The 17684-nt window shown below is 43.1% G+C and overlaps 1 protein-coding gene across 1 annotated transcript in view; it reads left to right on the forward strand.

The window, feature by feature from the left end:
* The window catches only part of LOC143036202 (alpha-2-macroglobulin-like protein 1), a 65142-nt gene that overhangs the window by 31164 nt on the left and 16294 nt on the right, over positions 1-17684 (forward strand). Inside the window, exons 10-17 of the mRNA XM_076203452.1 lie at positions 182-223; positions 361-424; positions 812-1048; positions 6032-6093; positions 6279-6438; positions 15673-15901; positions 16235-16458; positions 17368-17450. Coding sequence (XP_076059567.1) covers positions 182-223; positions 361-424; positions 812-1048; positions 6032-6093; positions 6279-6438; positions 15673-15901; positions 16235-16458; positions 17368-17450 — 1101 coding nt within the window. The remainder of the gene's footprint in view (positions 1-181; positions 224-360; positions 425-811; positions 1049-6031; positions 6094-6278; positions 6439-15672; positions 15902-16234; positions 16459-17367; positions 17451-17684) is intronic.

The raw sequence follows: 17684 nt of genomic DNA on the forward strand, positions 1-17684 counted from the left end.
GCACATACAATTATGCATGCATCGATATAAATATTTTTACTCCTTTTACTAAAGTAAAAATAGAAAAGTAAAATAACAATCTCTGCCGTCAGTCTGACCTGGAAATTCCATGATTGCTATATTCATTCTCACAATTTTCAACAATATAAGATATTCTATTACGTCATCCCTTTTCCTCCAGCTACGGAACGACCCCTGATATCCCCCGGCATCGAATTCAGTGGTGAGTTTTCCCCAGTTCTTGCAATGCTCGTTATATTCTTTAAATAATATCTGACACCTATTTTGAATTTGGTCCAAGTTTTTCAATGGTCATTATAATAACTCTTATTCCGAGCTTCATTGACTCGATGTCTGCAGCCCAAAAGCACCCAGCAGCTGCCGTGGTTTCTGTTATAAATCTGTCCAGTCTACGACTACTGCTGTATTGCAGCAAGTCTGTTACATCTTAGCAGGAGGAGAGGAACAGTCCTAAGCTCTTCGCTCTAATTGTGGAAAAGTTGGAAACTGGTCGAAAGTTATGATCTTTGTCCCGGCCCAGAGACAGAGCACCAGTATAGGGGTAGATAGAAGGGGTCATTGATGGGTAAGATAGGTGGCGGGGAGACGGTTCAGTCTGATTTTTCTCTGAAGACCACCAGTGACGTGTATCTATCGTCGATTCTCTAGTGTTATCTTAAAGATGATTAAACTTCAGGGGACTCCCAAATGTTCCAGTTAATCTGTGCTATACAAGAATTGTCATATTGATAAAAGTTTTAATGTTTACTTTCCTCTTTCCATAAACGTTAACAAATAAGTGCACCGTCAGGATCGGCAGGGTCCCCACGTTGGGGGCCAGATGTGAGGATCGGCAGGGACCCCACGTTGGTTGGGCGCCAAATGTCAGGATCAGCAGTGGCCCTATGTTGAGCGCCGAATATCAGGAGCAGCAGCGGCCCCACGATAGGTGCCAGATGTCAGAAAGGTGGCAATGTGGGGCAGGGCCTAACTGGATGCAAAGTTATATTACAAGTGAAAAGCGTGGTTCAGAAAGCCAGTTCTCTTTGTAAGTGCGCGACTCACAGAACCGCGGGTTCTATGTGGCGATTCGCTAGTTGTTGGGCGCCGAGAAGATTCAATTTTTTTTTTTTTTTTCCGAGGTTGTCAGTCGGGTTCCGAGGCGATGAGAGACAGGTGAGGATATGTTCTCCTTCGGGTTCCGAGGCGACGAGTGCTCCTGATGGGTTCCGCCGGCCTTTATGTATCCTGGACCGGTTGCTTTCTGCCTGCTGTTTGGCCGCTGGTGGATCGCTCCTTTTGAGATGCAGTGGACGAGTGGACGTGCGTGTGCGTGGCTCCCGTATAACTGGGGATTTTCGCGCGCAGGGGGGAGTGCCAAAGGAGGAGATAGATTCCTAGTGACTCGTGAGTGGTTAATCCAACCATGGCTCTCAATTGCGGTGTCTAGCTGAGCCAGTGGCAACCACAATTAGGAAATCAAATTTGAAATTTGTATGGAGGAACCGACATGCCAGTGGGCCGAAGCCGAGCGTGTATAAGTTGAACAAAGGTGCCAGTGTCGGAGAGGGTAATAAACCATCTACCCCCCCCCCCAACCGCACCTCTCTAACCGAGTAAAAGGTTATGGTCGGATGACTCCTCCTCCTCCCCGCACTCCCCTCACCTAGTCTCCTCCTCCACAAGGGTGCCACAGTCTACCCCTCCCTCTCCCTCCCCCGAAACACACCTCGTACGCCTAGACCTCCTCCTCCTCCTCCTCCCTGCTCTCCCCTCGCCAAGTCTCCTCCTCCTCCTCCCCCTCCTCCATCTCCTCCCTCCTTCGTATCCTTCTCCTTCCGATCTTATTTCCTTCTCTTTCCTATCCTTCCGATTTTATTCCCGAACTTTTAACCATCCTGACTTTAATGCGCCTCGTGATTAAGGCACAGAGAAAAAATTCTTAATTGACTTGTTTAAAACCCTGAGTGGGGCCGAAGTGTTATTGCGAGTGAGTACACGTGTTTAAGTGTCCCCAGCTCAAGAGCTTGTAATCGGCGCCGTAAATAGTGCATACACGTGATAATTTACGACATGGCGCCAGGGATGACCGGTATGCTTTTAACCATGCTGGGAGCGGTCTTACTGATTAACGTAGCCACAAGTGGTCATCCTTCTTACGTTGCAGTGGGAATTCCTGGCTACCCTCCGCTCCTCTCTAACACTGGGGTGAGAGACAGAAGCTCTAAGATCTCTCTTAACCACCATACTCTGTGTCAGTTCCTTCCCCCGCCTACCCCAACAACAGAAGTCAGAAAAGGGCGTCGGGTTCGATTAGCCAAGCATAGGGGAAGTTCTCATATAACACCGAAGAGAAAAACCAACACTTCCAAGCTTCTGGTGTCCTACGCCCTCCTCCTCTGTGGGGATGTACATCCCTGTCCTGGACCAACTGCAACCAGAGTCCCACAACACCCATGTGTAAGCTGTCTAAAAGGAGTCCGTCGCAATAGCAGAGCCATCAGCTGCAAATCATGTGGGAAATGGACTCACATCAAGTGCTGTGGAATTTCTCTCGAGACCTACAATGCTGCCTTGGTGAATGAGGACATTCTCCACTTCACTTGCATTGGGTGTACACTCAATGAACTACCAGGAGCCCCCTTGTCCGACGGTGAGGTTGACCCTTCACCTGTTAACCCCGATCGCTGTGCCTTCCCCCAGTCAACACCCGGGGGTGATTTTAGCTGCTTCAACAAGCGGGGCCTCCACTTCGTGCACTTAAATGCCAGAAGCCTTCTACCTAAGATAGACGAATTCCGACTACTTGCGCGGCGAACCAAGGCAGCAGTCATCGGCGTCACCGAAACTTGGCTAGACAGTACCATCTCCGACTCGGAAATTGCGATTCCGGGTTATAGTGTTGTGCGTAATGATAGAAAGAGGACCGGAGGAGGGGTATGTACTTACATATGTAACGACTTAGCATTCAACCCCCGTACAGACCTTATGAGTAACGATGGGCTCGAAGCTGTGTGGATAGAAATATTGTTACCCAAATCGCATCCCATCTTATGCGGGGTCTGTTACAGACCACCAAAACAGATGTCCTTCTATAGCGCATTAGAATCCACCTGTTTCAATCGAGTCAATATGCATGACCTAGAAATTATTATCCTAGGTGACTTTAATACGAATCTGGCAAGTACAAATAATAACCTTATCAAGGCAATGAGAAACTTGCTAATATCTCATGGCCTGACACAACTGATTGACGAGCCCACTAGAATAACAGGCACATCTAGGTCCATCATAGATCTTATCCTGGTCTCCGATCGTAACAAGATAACGCAGTCTGGTGCTTGTGATTATGGTCTTAGTGACCACAAGCTCATATATTGTACTAGGAAAGCTAGGAAGACGATTTTCAACAAGCACAACACAGTGAAGCTTCGTTCCATGAAGCATTACTCACGAGAACAGTTTGTAGATGAACTGGGTAGGACAGACTGGTCGCCAGTTCTAAATTGTACCGATGTTTATAAGGCTTGGTCAAATTTTAAGTACACATTTCTTACTATTATAGATAGAGTAGCGCCTCTCAAAGAGATACGAATAAAACAGAGGACGGAGCCATGGATGACTAATGAAATACTGGGTTTAATTAGAGATAGAGACAGATTTATCACCAGATTTAGGAAAAGTGGAAACCAGGAGGACTATAATGGCTTTCTGTACTATAGGAATCAGGTGAATTATTGGAAGGACAAAGCCAAAGCTGATTATTGTACTAAGATGGTGCACCAGAACAAACACGATCCAAGGAAGCTTTGGCAAACACTGAAGACCCTAGAAGTTCACACAAAGCCTAGTAACAAAGTAGACAGGATAGGACTCTTGATAAACGGTGAGCTCAACTCTGATAGGAACACCATAGCCAATCACTTCAACACCTTTTTCACAACCATTGCCACAAAACTAGTTAAATCCCTCCCTACAGGTTCTGGGAAGTTTGGGCTGAGGTACGTTCAGGAGTATTATAAGGACAAGTCCTCAAAGTGTTTCAAACTGCATAAGACCACTCAAAAAGAAGTGTTTAAATTACTGGCTAGCATAAGTGCCAATAAGGCTACAGGGTTAGATGACATTCCTGCGAGGTTTGTTAAGGATGGAGCCTCAATTATTACTCCCCCAATAACCCACATAATAAATTTGTCTATTGGTTCAGGATTTATCCCAAGCGACATGAAAAGGGCTCGGGTAACACCTCTTTACAAGAAAAACGCAAAAACTGAGGCAGGTAACTACAGGCCTGTTTCAATTCTAGGTATTATTTCGAAGGTCTTGGAACGTACCGTATACAACCAGTTAGATACCTACCTCAGGGAACGTAATCTACTATACGGTATGCAATCTGGTTTTAGAACGAACTACTCAACAGACACCAGCTTAACATACCTTTACGATCTGATAAAACAGGAATGCGACAGAGGTAATTACACGGGCTTAGTCTTGTTGGATCTTCAAAAGGCATTTGATACAGTGGACCATGATATACTATTAAAAAAACTTCAGGCATTAGGAGTGGCGAATATTGGCTGGTTCAAGTCCTACCTTACAGGTCGCAATCAACTAGTACAGGTAAATGAGGCCCGCTCAGATGACAGAGAGATAACTTGTGGTGTACCACAAGGTTCAATTCTAGGACCGCTGCTGTTCCTGATCTATATTAACGACATGCCAGGTGCGGTGAACTGTAAGTTACTCTGTTTGCAGACGACTCCGCTCTAATTGTCTCAGGTAGGGACCCGGTTGAAGTAGAGGAGAAACTGAGTGTCGAACTGTCATCGGTCCAGGACTGGCTCATAGATAATAGGCTGTCCTTACACCTCGGTAAAACGGAAAGTATTGTCTTCGCATCCAAACCCGACCTCAGGAAACGCAGCAATGTTCAGGTCAGATGTGGGGTTAATGTCTTAGAGTCAAAACAAGAAGTAACCTATCTTGGAATACCCTTAGATCAGTCCCTCTCAGGGAATGCTATGTACAGAAAAGCCAGAAATTTTGATCTGGAAACAAAGAAGCTTCTGGTCTCAGCCCTGTTACAACATCACTTCGATTACGCTTGTAGCTCTTGGTACAGTAGTCTGAGCAGAAAAAACCAGTCCCGGCTACAGGTTACACAGAATAAGATAATTAGATTCATACTAAACCTACCTCAACGTAGTCATATTGGTATTGAAGAATTTAGCAAGGTAGGAATGTTACCAGTAAAATATCGTGTCCAGCAGCTGAAACTAAACCAGGTTTACAATGTCATTCATAATTCTGCTCCTTCATATGTGAGCTGTAATTTTACATTATCGGCTGAGAACCGAACCCGGAACAGTCAAGAGTCTCTTATCGTACCCCATGCAGGTCCCTTCACCAAAAACAGTTTTCACTTCACAGGTGCTCAACTATGGAACTCACTACCTGTGTCCATTAAGAAGACAAATAGCAAGGTTACCTTCAAGAAAAAAGTCAAGGGTTACTATATGTCTCAGCTATGGACAGAGAACAGCCTTGACTTTGTGTACTACTAGCTTAGTGAGGGATACCTGAATCCATGAGTAATACCACCCATATCTGCGTTCACTCATAACTGTTTCTGACCTCACCTCCCCCCCTTTTTTCAGAAGTTTAGTTAAGCATAACAATGATTGATGTTAACAAATTGGTTTCCACCCTTGTTTTGCCAGTCATAATATGGCATATGCCTCAGGTAGGTTCCGAGAACAGTTATGATCTGACCTCTTTCCTCATTCTCCTTGTTGTTTTACTCATTCGAGTACTGGTCCCCTGTACCCTACCTCTGGTGCTTCAGGTTATAATGTACTACCCATAGTAATTGCCCACTCCGTCCTGAGATTCAGGTAAAATGTTAGATTTAATTAATAGGTAACCCTATTAGGATTCACTATAACTCCATGTTGTTACAGATGTTGAATATTGTAGTATATCAGTAATGGTCCTACTCTGATATAGTACTCACTCATCCATGTTGATACAGATGTAGTCTATTCGTTATCACCGACCTCGACATTGAAAGTCGACCATGTTTCAAAGAAAAAAGTAAGTTTGATAACTTGTTTTTCAATCATGCAAAAGCCAGGGTTTGGTTTGACAGAGGCGTAATGCCTGTAACGTAATACAGTACGTGAAATTTACAAACATTTCACAACGTGTAATAAAGAATACTTTAGGTATAAGAAGCATCCATGAGTGGTGGAATGTTTAAGCTTATCTCTTTACAACAGTTCCTCGGCGTCATGATCAGGATGATCACCTCGAGGCGGCTGGAGGTGCCTCAGGTGACTTTGACGTAGGGTCAGCACATGTGCCGTCCGGATCGACAGATGAAGATGTCATCAGGACGCACTTCCCCGAGACATGGCTATGGGACCTTACTGTCATCCCGTAGGTACTTTGTCTCCCGTGTGTATTCACACATATGATGAATACAACGGAAAGAAAATACGTTCAATGCTAAAGTACATCTCGATTGAAATTTCATACTTGGTTCAGGCCGATACTGAGATGAAGTCATTAAATTGGAATATTTGGCTGATTATATAGGCCCCTTCCCGTATCTTCTTGGATGTACAGATACGATCTTCTGGTTTCCTTCACTTTATTGGTTAATCTTAAGAAGAGTTCACTGTAGATTTACACACATCTTTGCACAGAGTTTCCAGTATAGGATTATGTCGTTCTACATACAGTTTATAGTACATTAGTATATATCATTTTACACACAGTTCGCAGTACACCACTTACACAGAGCACGTCTATCAGACCGACCGCCCCGGGGCTAGTGCATCGACTTTTTGTTGGTCGGAAGTGCTAACACAGCAAAATAGGAGGTGCTGGTAGATGTTTTAACAAGATCTTTTAATAGGAATGTTTGGTTTCCCGCAAATAAACTATCATGTTCTTAATTACTAGCTATATGTTATTTACAGTATATAATATTTCCAGGGGGGAAGGGTTCATTATTATTTGGTTGTCGTGTGTTTTGTGAGTTAGAGGTTGACTGCACTTATGAGTATGTTCGTGTGTGTGTGTGTGTTGGTTGCTTCTTGCCTCAAGTGATTTTGCTGATGCAAGCTGGTGCCAGCCAGGCGGGTAGCGGTGGACGACATCCGGTGTTTGGAGTTGCATGAGAAGGTGAGTTGTGGAGGTGATGTATACATATTGCCCTCCCCCTGGGGTTAGGTGGCACCCGGCACCTAATGGTACATGGTTAACAAAATATTGATACATATATACAATTATATAGTTATATAGTCAGAGACACAAAATCTTTGGGTGGTTATATGTGGAGAAGGGGGGTTGATGTTGAATTGATTATGAGGTCCCAAAAGGGCACTTAGAACTAGAAGGATGGGTATGCGATGTTGTGTCTCTGAATAGGGAATAAGGTTGTGTCTCACCAACATTTCATATATTTTCAACTATCATATGAAAGTTTATACTATACTTCACATATCACTGTAGGGAATCACATTTTCAAATGTCATATTGTTTTCATATGATATTTCACAATGCACTGGTTGTGATTCACAATATATGTTTTCTGTAGAATTCTTATCACGAGTTTGTATGGTTATATATGTTATTATGGTATTCAAGATATTGGATGAGACACAAGATCAAACTTAATCTAGGTTTACAATAATTTGGGAAAAAGAGGGTTAAAACTGTTTGATAGTATTATTTCATGCAAAAGAATTTGGTTAGTATCACTAATATAAAAAGGATTATTAAGATTGAGAGGGCAGTGGATGCATAGGGTAGTATTTTGTAGTGTAGGTCTAATGAATCCAGGTTAAGAGTAGTTGATTTATTTAGGAGGCGTACCATGTCTATCTTACTTGGGAGGATGGTATCGGGGATCTTGGGGAGGGGTGGGAGTGTTAGTTGAGTTATGGGACCTAGATCGTGGGTCATGTTGAGAGTGCCTTGGTAGTGTAGTTTGTTGGGGAGTAACATTGAGTCCATCATGTAGATGTGGCAGGTGTCTGGTAGAGTGATAGGGCCGTTGATCCTATGATGGGAGGGTGGTTTGTGTAGGCATATCACTGACACTAATGTGGGGTGGGGGAGAAATATGAAGTGTTTATGTCCTACGTGGGTGTGGTGTATTTGAGTGTTGTCTGAAAAGCGAAAGTCACACGTCTCGGAACAATTGACTTTGGGTGTTGTGAGTTCTGAGAGGCAAGGTTGGGAATTGGTTAATTGGAAATGGAAGGGGTAAGCTGGACAGATATGGAAGTTGGGTCGTGCTATCTTGCAAGTTGCCATGGTTTCCGGTGATCGATCCTGGTATCAAAATGGGGATGGAGAGAGAGAGGTGGACGAGGTGAAGTAGTAGGAGTATTGTAGGCATTCTGGGGATGAAGGTTATGTCTTAGTGAATGAGGATATGTCTATCTGACTCTTGCTAAGGTTATATTGGTCGGAAGGAAGTGGAGAAGTTTTGATAGATATGCAGAAAGGAGTTCTTATTGTAAATTGGCCATTTTAACCTCCACTGAGGGATGCATGACGTCCTGCATCTTCAGGGGCGAGAGCTAGAGTGCATGTTTAGTTGCGTCGACGCAGAGTCATGGGATGGGACTTGCGCTTGGGTGAGTTATGTGTGAGTGCGGTAGGTGGGTTGTAGGTGGGAGGTGGGGTTGGGTCGAGGTTGAGTTTAACTTTTCTCAATTTCTCTCCATATATGGTTACGGTTGTGTGATCGGAAGGATCTGTTAGTAGGAAAACATTGTTAGGGAGTGAGCTGGTGACTGTGAAGGGGCCTAGGAACTTGGGTTTGAGTTTGTTAGTTCTATTTGAGTCTTTGACCATGACTGTGTCTCCAAGTGTTATGTCAAGTGGAGATGAACGTTTGTGTTGTTTTGTTTTTGTTCTTTCTTGGGCTACTTTGAGGTTTTCTCTGACTTGCTTATAAATGGTTTGCATTCCTCTTTTTAGGCATTGGGTGAGATTATCTAGATTGTATAAGGGGGGCGGTGGTTGGTTGAAGATTTGGTAGGGAAGGCGCATTCTTTGGCCAAAAATGATCTCATGGGGGGACATCTTTGTTGCGGAGTTGACTGTGCTGTTGATACTGGCTTGTACCTGTGGTAGCCAATCTTCCCAACTGTCGCTAAGATCGTTGACCAAAGGTCTGAGGACTTCTAGCACTTTTCGGTTTGTTCGTTCCACAAGTCCATTCCCTTGTGGATGGTAGGCAGTGGCGAAGGTTTGATTTATGTTATATAAATGTGCTATTTCGCGCATTACCTGGTTCTTGAATTCTGAACCATTGTCAGATAACATTCTTTTGGGAATGTTGTATCTGCAGAATATATTGTTAACTAAGGCTTTGGCTACAGTCTCTGCTGTTTTGTCTTGGAGTGGAACTAGTATAGTGTACTTTGACAGATAGTCGACTGCCGTGAGTACATAATTGGAACCTTGATGGCTCGTTGGCATTTTTAGTAGGTCAATGCCAAGTGTTTCCCATGGCTCAGCAGGGAGTGGTATGTCTTTGATATTGAGTTGTTTTGGGTCAGGTCCTCTGAATTGGTTGCAAGTTACACATGAGTCTATGTGTGTGGTTATATCTTTTTTCATGTTGACCCAGTAAAAGGAGTGCCTAGCAGTGTTCAGTGTCTTATCTCTGCCTGAGTGGCCTCCCATTGCACTGTCGTGCAATATGTGTAGGACCTTGGGAACTTAGCCTCAGGGAATGACAGTTATTTCCTTGTCGGCAATGGTTCTCCTTATGATTCCGTCGACCAGTTTGAGTTCCTCTATAGGGACAGGTGGTCGGGACTGTAAGGGGGTCCTTGAAAGGAGATGTTGTTTTATTGGAGACCATGTTGGGTCTTTGTCAGTTTCATCTCTAAGTTCTTGCATAGGAATGCAGGTTGTTGTTTTTTTAAGGTGGATATGTGGATTTGTCTGCTTAGTGAGTCGGCTACTATGTTAGCCTTCCCAGCTAGGTATATAATCTTTGGATCGAAGTCCAATAAGGTGGTTTTCCACCTAGCAATTCTGCCATGTAAGTCTTTAGAATTAAAGAGGTAGACTAGGGGTTGGTGGTCAGTGTAAATCGTGATCCTGTACCCTAATATGAGGTATTTGAAATGCTTCAAACCCCATATCAGTGCCAGGCCTTCTTTGTGTGTAGTTGAATAGTTACTTTCAGGCTTATTTAGTACTCTACTTGCGTAGGCTATGGGGTGCTCTTTGCCATTTTCATCCTTCTGTTGTAGGACTGCGCCTATTCCTTTAGAGGAGGCGTCGGTGTAAAGAAAGAATTCTTTCTTCATGTCAGGGAAGGCTAGGACAGGGGCTGTGGTAAGAGCATGTTTAAGGGTGTCAAAACTTTGCTGTTCTGCTTCAGATCACTTAAATGTTTCGCCTTTCCTTGTGAATTTGGTTAGAGGGGATGCAATTTCTGCAAAATTTCTTATGAAGTGTCTGTAATATGATGCTAGTCCTACGAAACTTCTAGTTTCATCTGCGTTTCTGGGGGTTGGGAAATTGTTTGTGGTATCTATCTTATCTGTGGTGGTATGGATGCCTTGGCTATCTACCTTATGGCCTAGGAAGGTGAGTTCCGTCTGTAGGAATTTACACTTTCCTAGTTGGATTTTCAATCCTGTGTTTTTGAGTCTTTTTAGGACAATCTCTAGTGTGTGAAGGTGGTCAGTTTGTGTGGGACTATAGATGATGAGGTCGTCTAAGTAGACGAATAATGAGATTCCTATCATGTCGCTGAAAATGCGGGTCATCAACCTTTGTTGGGTTGAGGGGGCATTCTTAAGGCCAAAGGGCATACGCTCAAAGTGGAAATGTCCCTTATCAGTGGAGAATGCAGTTACGGGTTTTGATTCCTCTGTTAGTTCCACTTGCCAGAAGGCTGACTTAAGGTCAATTGTGGAAAAAACAGAGTTCCCGTTCCCTAATGATTGTAAGACATCTTGCATGGCGGGTAGTGGGTGTGGGTCAGATTGAGTTAGGTTATTGATTTTCCTAAAGTCAACAACAGGGCGTAAAGTTCCGTCTTTCTTTGGGACTAGGAAGAGGGGACTGTTCCACGGACTTTGGGAGTGAGAAATTACGCCTTGGTGTAACATCTCGTGCACACTGTTGTTGACTTGTGTTTTCCTACTGTGGGGTATGCGGTAAGCGGGGGTGTATGAGGGGAATTTGGATGTGATGTTTGATTATATCACATTTGCCTAAGGGTTCGCCTTCTAAGGCGATAGCCGATCTATTCCTTTGTAGGAGGGTCAGTAGCTTGTCATTCATCTCTCCGTTTGCTGATGTTGTGATTTGGTTGGGGTGGATAGGGGTGAGGGTTTGTGGTGGTCTTACAGTGTTGATGTGTTGTGGGAGTGGTTCCTGGATTGGGGAATTATTGAGATGGACTGAACAAATGTTTGTGTTCTTCCTGATTTTGCGGTGTTGATCGGAGAGATTTGTTAACATAGCTAGGGTGTGTTTATTTTCTGATACTATATCCCAGGAGGACTCCAAGGTTATGTTATTTATTCTTGACGTATCTGGGTCAATTATGACATCCTGATGTTCTATTGCTCCGGGTATGTATAGTGGAACTGTTATTGAATGTCTAGGGGGCATGATGACTGTGTTAGACATCAGTGCTTTTAAGGTGACATAAGGCGGTGGACGGAATGAGTAGCTCTTAGTTGGAGAGGGTTTATTTAAGCTAGATAGATATGAAAGAGGTTGTGTGTCTGTGTCGGGTGTTTCAGGAAGTGTTGACTCATTACTTTCATCTCGGAAGGAGATTTTGTTGGTATCTAAGTTGATGATGGACTTCCAGTCTCGTAGGGACTTTAAACCTATTATACCTTGTTGGTCGAGACTCCATTCATCAGTTAAGTGGAAGGATGTGAAGCCTACTTGGGAATTGTTTACCTCTATGTTTAAATCAATCATATCGTGAAGTGATATGGTAGATCCTTCTATCAATAGACCTTCCGTATTTGAATACTGGATTTGGGATGGGTCATTTAGTGCTTCGTAGAGAGCTCTGGGGATGAGGTTCAGGTTTGTTCCTGTATCAACCATCATGTCAACAGTAATTTGATCTAATGTCACCTTTAGGGTGATATAGTTGTGTGGTGTGTCGGACGTTCCTATGGTGGTCTGGTGCGTGAGGCTGGTGCACGTTCCCCCAATCGGTGTTGAGTTGTATGTGTTGTGTGGGAGGAAGGTGTTTGTCGAGGTGCTGTAGCTTGGTTGTTTGTTCTCAGATGAGGTTGTGGTTGTGATTTTTGTTGAGAACATTCCTCGTTGGAGTGAGTTGTGGTTTTGTGTAGGTTGCAGTATTTGCCTGGCCGTGTTGGTTTTGACATGTTGGGGTGTCTAGGGGTGGGTGGGAGTTGTTTGGTTTGCTGTTGAGCTCTACATTGGGAATCTGTGTGGGAGGTAGTACCATGAATTGAGCAAGGGGTAGCGCGGTGTTGTGCCTGCGGGTGTTGGTATCGTTGCGCTCTACACTGAGAATCCGTGTGGGAGGTTGTTCCATGAACTGAGCAGGGGTTAGTGTAGTGTTGTGTCTGTGTTTGTTGTTTCTGTATGCAGTCTCTGGTGTTGTGACTTGTTGAGGGATGGTAGGAACACCAGTTAGATGGTTGCGCTGTATTGGAGCTAGGGGGCTGGTGTGGCTGAAGGCTATTTAGTCTAGCAAAATGGTGCTGGTCAGAGAGGGAAATGTTGCAAGTGTTGGTTATATCTAAGATATAAGTATAGGCTAGTGGATTTCTGATGTCTAGATTCTTTCTAGATGCTTCTTTCAGGCACTTTGGAGGAAGATGGGAAAGGTAAAGGCCAATCTCTAGTATTGTGTATAGGTTTTCAAGGGTCATGGCTTTTTGCCCTGATGTGTTTGTGAAGGTCCAGGGGCTGTTGTTTTGTAGGTTTTCCCTAATTTCCTTGCTTGTATTTGCAACATGGTCTTTGATGTTGGTCTGTTTTTGAGTTCTAGTGTTGTTTAGAAAGGTGAGGAAAAAGTTAATGTTGTTTGTTTGTTTGTTTTGGAAGACATTTAACAGATGCTGCTTATAATCGCTATATGTGATCCCTGTGGCTACCAGACTGTCTAGCATCCGAGCGGTAGATCGGTGTTCATCTGATGCTTCTATTTTCTGGCGGCATAGGTTTATTTTGTCTAAGTCAGAGTAGATTGGATTTTTAGAAAAGAAAAGATCACATGCTGTCAGGAAGTCTGTGATGGAGAGTCCGCTAGCTTGAGAGAAGGTTGGGATTTCGGTTAGAGGGGTGATGGTTTGATAGTTATTGATTACTGTAGGTTGATGTTGGAAAGTGGGTGGGTTAATTGGGGGTTGGGTTGGGTTGGGTGGGGATGTTGTGATGGGGGTAGTGGTTGAGGATGCTGTGGTGGATTTGGGGGGGGATTAGTGTTGAGAAGGAATTTGCCATTAAGGATGAGGAGGAGGAAGTGGAGGAAGGGGGGGAAGGAAAGGCTAGGTTCTCGTATGCATGGGTTATGTGATTTAGGGATTGTTGTTGTTGGTCTAGATGAGGAGTAACTTGAAGTTTTGGTGTGGAGTGGGGAAAGGGTTTGGGGGGTGAGGGTAGTTTGGTTGAGTCATGATCTGAGTGTGGGTTGTCAACGTTATTCTCGGGTTTTGTAGAATCTACGTTAGGTGTGGAATGATTGGTGTTATTGGGTGATTTCTCTCCTTTCGGGGGAGAAAGGAATGCATCGATTATATTCCTAACTTTGGATCTCGTTCCTGTAGCCATGTTAGTCTCTAAATTAGGGATGCATGCATTACCTAAGAGATAGTGTATTGTAGTTAGAGAGGAGGTAGTTAGATGAGATGGGAGGTCTTAAGTTGAAAAAAGTTGAATTAGAAATATTTGGTATACATTACCTAAGGGGTAGTATGTTATGGTTAGATAAGAAAGGGGGGAGTGTAGGGCGTCAATGGTTATACAATAGTATAATTATAACAAATAGGGTACATTGGAAAAAATATATGAGTTATATATAATATAGTAAAGACAGGGAGACCAATTCATAAGAGGCATAAGAAAATGGCACAATGGGTTATAATATAGTAATTATGTATAATTGGTAATAGTTAATTCTAAAAATTATTGTATATACAGATAATGTAGTTTATAAGTTGTAGATATTTTATCTAACAGTTAATATGATTTACGTTGTGATCTGGTAAAATACAAATGAACATGGTAATATGTACGTAAAAGTAGTATATAATGTTTTAGTTTTGATAACAACAATAATAACAATAATAATAATAATTATAATAATAATAGTCACGTCTTATTTGATCTTACTTGAAAGATTTCAGTTCGTTGATAAAGCACTACATTCGAATGTGTAGGGATCGCCAGGTGGGGCTATCGTTGTCCGTAGACTTTTTTGTCCTGACGTAGTTATGGGAATGCCTCACTGGTAGTAGGTTGATAGGTGTGCAATCACCTCCAGGTGAGGTTCCTTGTGGTTGGAACATCTAGATTTATGAAATCTTGATGTATGGTGCTCGCATGGAAGGGGAGAGAAAGCGAGCATCAGGGGGGGGGTGTTGAGGGGTAGGTGAGGATTATCAATATTATCAAGTATTGTGAGGGGTTGATATATTATTTACCTTGTTTAGAAGTGGTTAGGTAATTTGGAGTCGGTGCTGACGATGCCCGTGACAGTGTAGAGTGTACTGCGGTGTCGATGAGATGTCAAAGGTAGGCGATGTTAGCTCGCGGTCGAGGTCCGTGTTGCTCGACGGTGGGCGTGGCTGGCTTGCTTTGGGTTGAGGATATGGTGATTTATATGAACCAGTCGCTTGAGGATATGGGTTGCGGTTTGATGCTGCCACCAGTATATAGGCCCCTTCCCGTATCTTCTTGGATGTACAGATACGATCTTCTGGTTTCCTTCACTTTATTGGTTAATCTTAAGAAGAGTTCACTGTAGATTTACACACATCTTTGCACAGAGTTTCCAGAATAGGATTATGTCGTTCTACACACAGTTTGTAGTACATTAGTATATATCATTTTACACACAGTTCGCAGTACACCACTTACACAGAGCACATCTATCAGACCGACCGCCCCGGGGCTAGTGCATCGACTTTTTGTTGGTCGGAAGTGCTAACACAGCAAAATAGGAGGTGCTGGTAGATGTTTTAACAAGATCTTTTAATAGGAATGTTTGGTTTCCCGCAAATAAACTATCATGTTCTTAATTACTAGCTATATGTTATTTACAGTATATAATATTTCCAGGGGGGAAGGGTTCATTATTATTTGGTTGTCGTGTGTTTTGTGAGTTAGAGGTTGACTGCACTTATGAGTATGTTCGTGTGTGTGTGTGTGTTGGTTGCTTCTTGCCTCAAGTGATTTTGCTGATGCAAGCTGGTGCCAGCCAGGCGGGTAGCGGTGGACGACATCCGGTGTTTGGAGTTGCATGAGAAGGTGAGTTGTGGAGGTGATGTATACATGATAACAGGAGAATAGTTTTGAGACTGGATTGAATCCAGTGTAAACAGAGTTCCATAATTCATATCCATGTTAGATGGATTAAGATCAGCGTTGAAATTTGGATGATTGTCACGATTACGATATCCCTCACAGGAGCTCGGGCCAAAGCAGTGGCGCTTTCACCGTGCCGGACACCGTGACGGAGTGGGTGGGCAAGACGGTATGTGTTCATCCAAGCAAGGGCGTAGGCTTCTCTGAAAAGTCCTCCATCATCACATTCACGTCGTTTTTCGCAGAGATCACATTACCTGCTTCAGTCAAACGCGGCGAGATTCTTCTTGTCAAGATTTCGGTTTTCAATTACCTTGACCAGAATCTTCCGGTAAGTGAAAAGTTCAAATGACATTTTTTTTTTTTTTTTTTACAAAGCAGTTAAAGAAGATCCAAAATTTAAATGACTTTTCGTTACGCATCTGCAACTGGTAAATAATATATGACTTTTGGTTCTCGAAAATTTAGACTTAGTTTTTAAGATTATAGGCTTGTTATTCTACAATTGTGTATAAGCAAATCAAATCGGACTTTTTTTTTTAACCTATCAGTTTAGGACCCTCCATCTGTGAAGTACTTGTAATCTAAATTACCTAGGTTTGGTAGCTTAATTTTTAAATAGAAGTGATCATTAATTTGTGTCTATTGTCCATTTCTAATCAAGGTAAGAGTGATACTAGACAGCAGTCCATACTATGATATACTGGGGAACGGTGATGCTGTTATTCCTCATGGCGAACGCTCTAGTTGTGTGACTTCTAACGAACAAGCCACTAGCACTATCCGTATCAAGCTGAAGGAAATAGGAAACGTAAACTTGACAGCAAGAGCCTTTGTGGACAGCTCGGCCGGTCAGCAATGTGGATTTCATGGTACGATTACCAAGAGGTATGTAGCAGTACGAGTGTAATGTGGTGATGCTCAATATTTCTTTTCACAAAAACCAATATTCACTTAAAAAAAAAATCTAGTTATTTGAAAGTCTGATTTGCGGGTTTCGGGGGAGTAGGGAGGGGTAGATATAAACGGTATACCTTGTTCCTGTGATGACTGAGCCCAACAGTAAATATTAGCGATATATCTAATCATCATACATTAGGCAGACAGAAGCAAACGGTCGCTGCTTGGGCGCCGCGTTGGTAGAGGTGGATCGAATTCATAGTAAAGGGATACTACATTAGATTTCTGCTCCAAAACTACATTCATTAAGTGGCAACGTCCTGATACCATTTGATAAGTGTTCATGACGTTAAACCAAATCATTAAGTATTAGGGTTGAGGCCTTAAGAGAGGGTCAAATAAGTGTTGTTTTTAATCATAGTATGCACAGATCTTTGTATGGAGGGCACAAACCCTACCCCGAATTTGGCCCTGACTTCTTGACTAATTAACACGTAATTACTCCAAAATGGACGGTGAGGCTGCCCATTTTCGAAACATCTCCAACCTCTTCATCTCCCTCAAGAGATGCATCCCTGAGGGGCTGTCACCGTCTCTTGACTGGAACTAAGATATCTTGATCAATTTTAACTGCATTTCTTGCGCTTTTTCAAACGTGGAGAGCCGACGACTAGCAACGACCCTCTTTTTCCTACCCCATTGAGCCGGTGACATAAAAACGGTCACACACTGATACAAAGGACGAGTCTCAAGTTTCTTCCCAGAGAGATCTGTGGGAGGTTACGAGGAATGCTGCTAGCCTATGTGAGGCTGCAGGTTTTCCACTTGGTAAAACTCGAGGCAACCCTTTGTCGACTGATACCAAAGTGATGTCGTCTGTATGTCTTTTTTCTGCAGAGACGCCCTGACGAGACCTCTCAAGGTAGAGGCTGAGGGTTTTGAACGAGAGAGGACTTGGACCAAGTATGTCTGCGCACACGGTAGGTGCAAGACGACAGTTTGTATGTAAGCCAGTGGCAAAAAAAAAAAAAAAAAGTGCGGGAGGTAAAACTTGTTTGCTTTAAATGTCATGGTTTGCCATTGGCCAACAACATTTTCAATATTTAAGCCCGAGCAAACAGTACTTTATACTTTCCCTGAGTAAAGTGGTTCCCTAAAAACAAGTACTACCCGGTGACCTCTTGGATAATTACATGAATTAGATTAGACAAAAC

Source organism: Oratosquilla oratoria, chromosome 2 (genome assembly GCF_046742065.1).
Source record: "Oratosquilla oratoria isolate Oo_2021 chromosome 2, ASM4674206v1, whole genome shotgun sequence".
NCBI classification, from domain to species: domain Eukaryota; kingdom Metazoa; phylum Arthropoda; class Malacostraca; order Stomatopoda; family Squillidae; genus Oratosquilla; species Oratosquilla oratoria.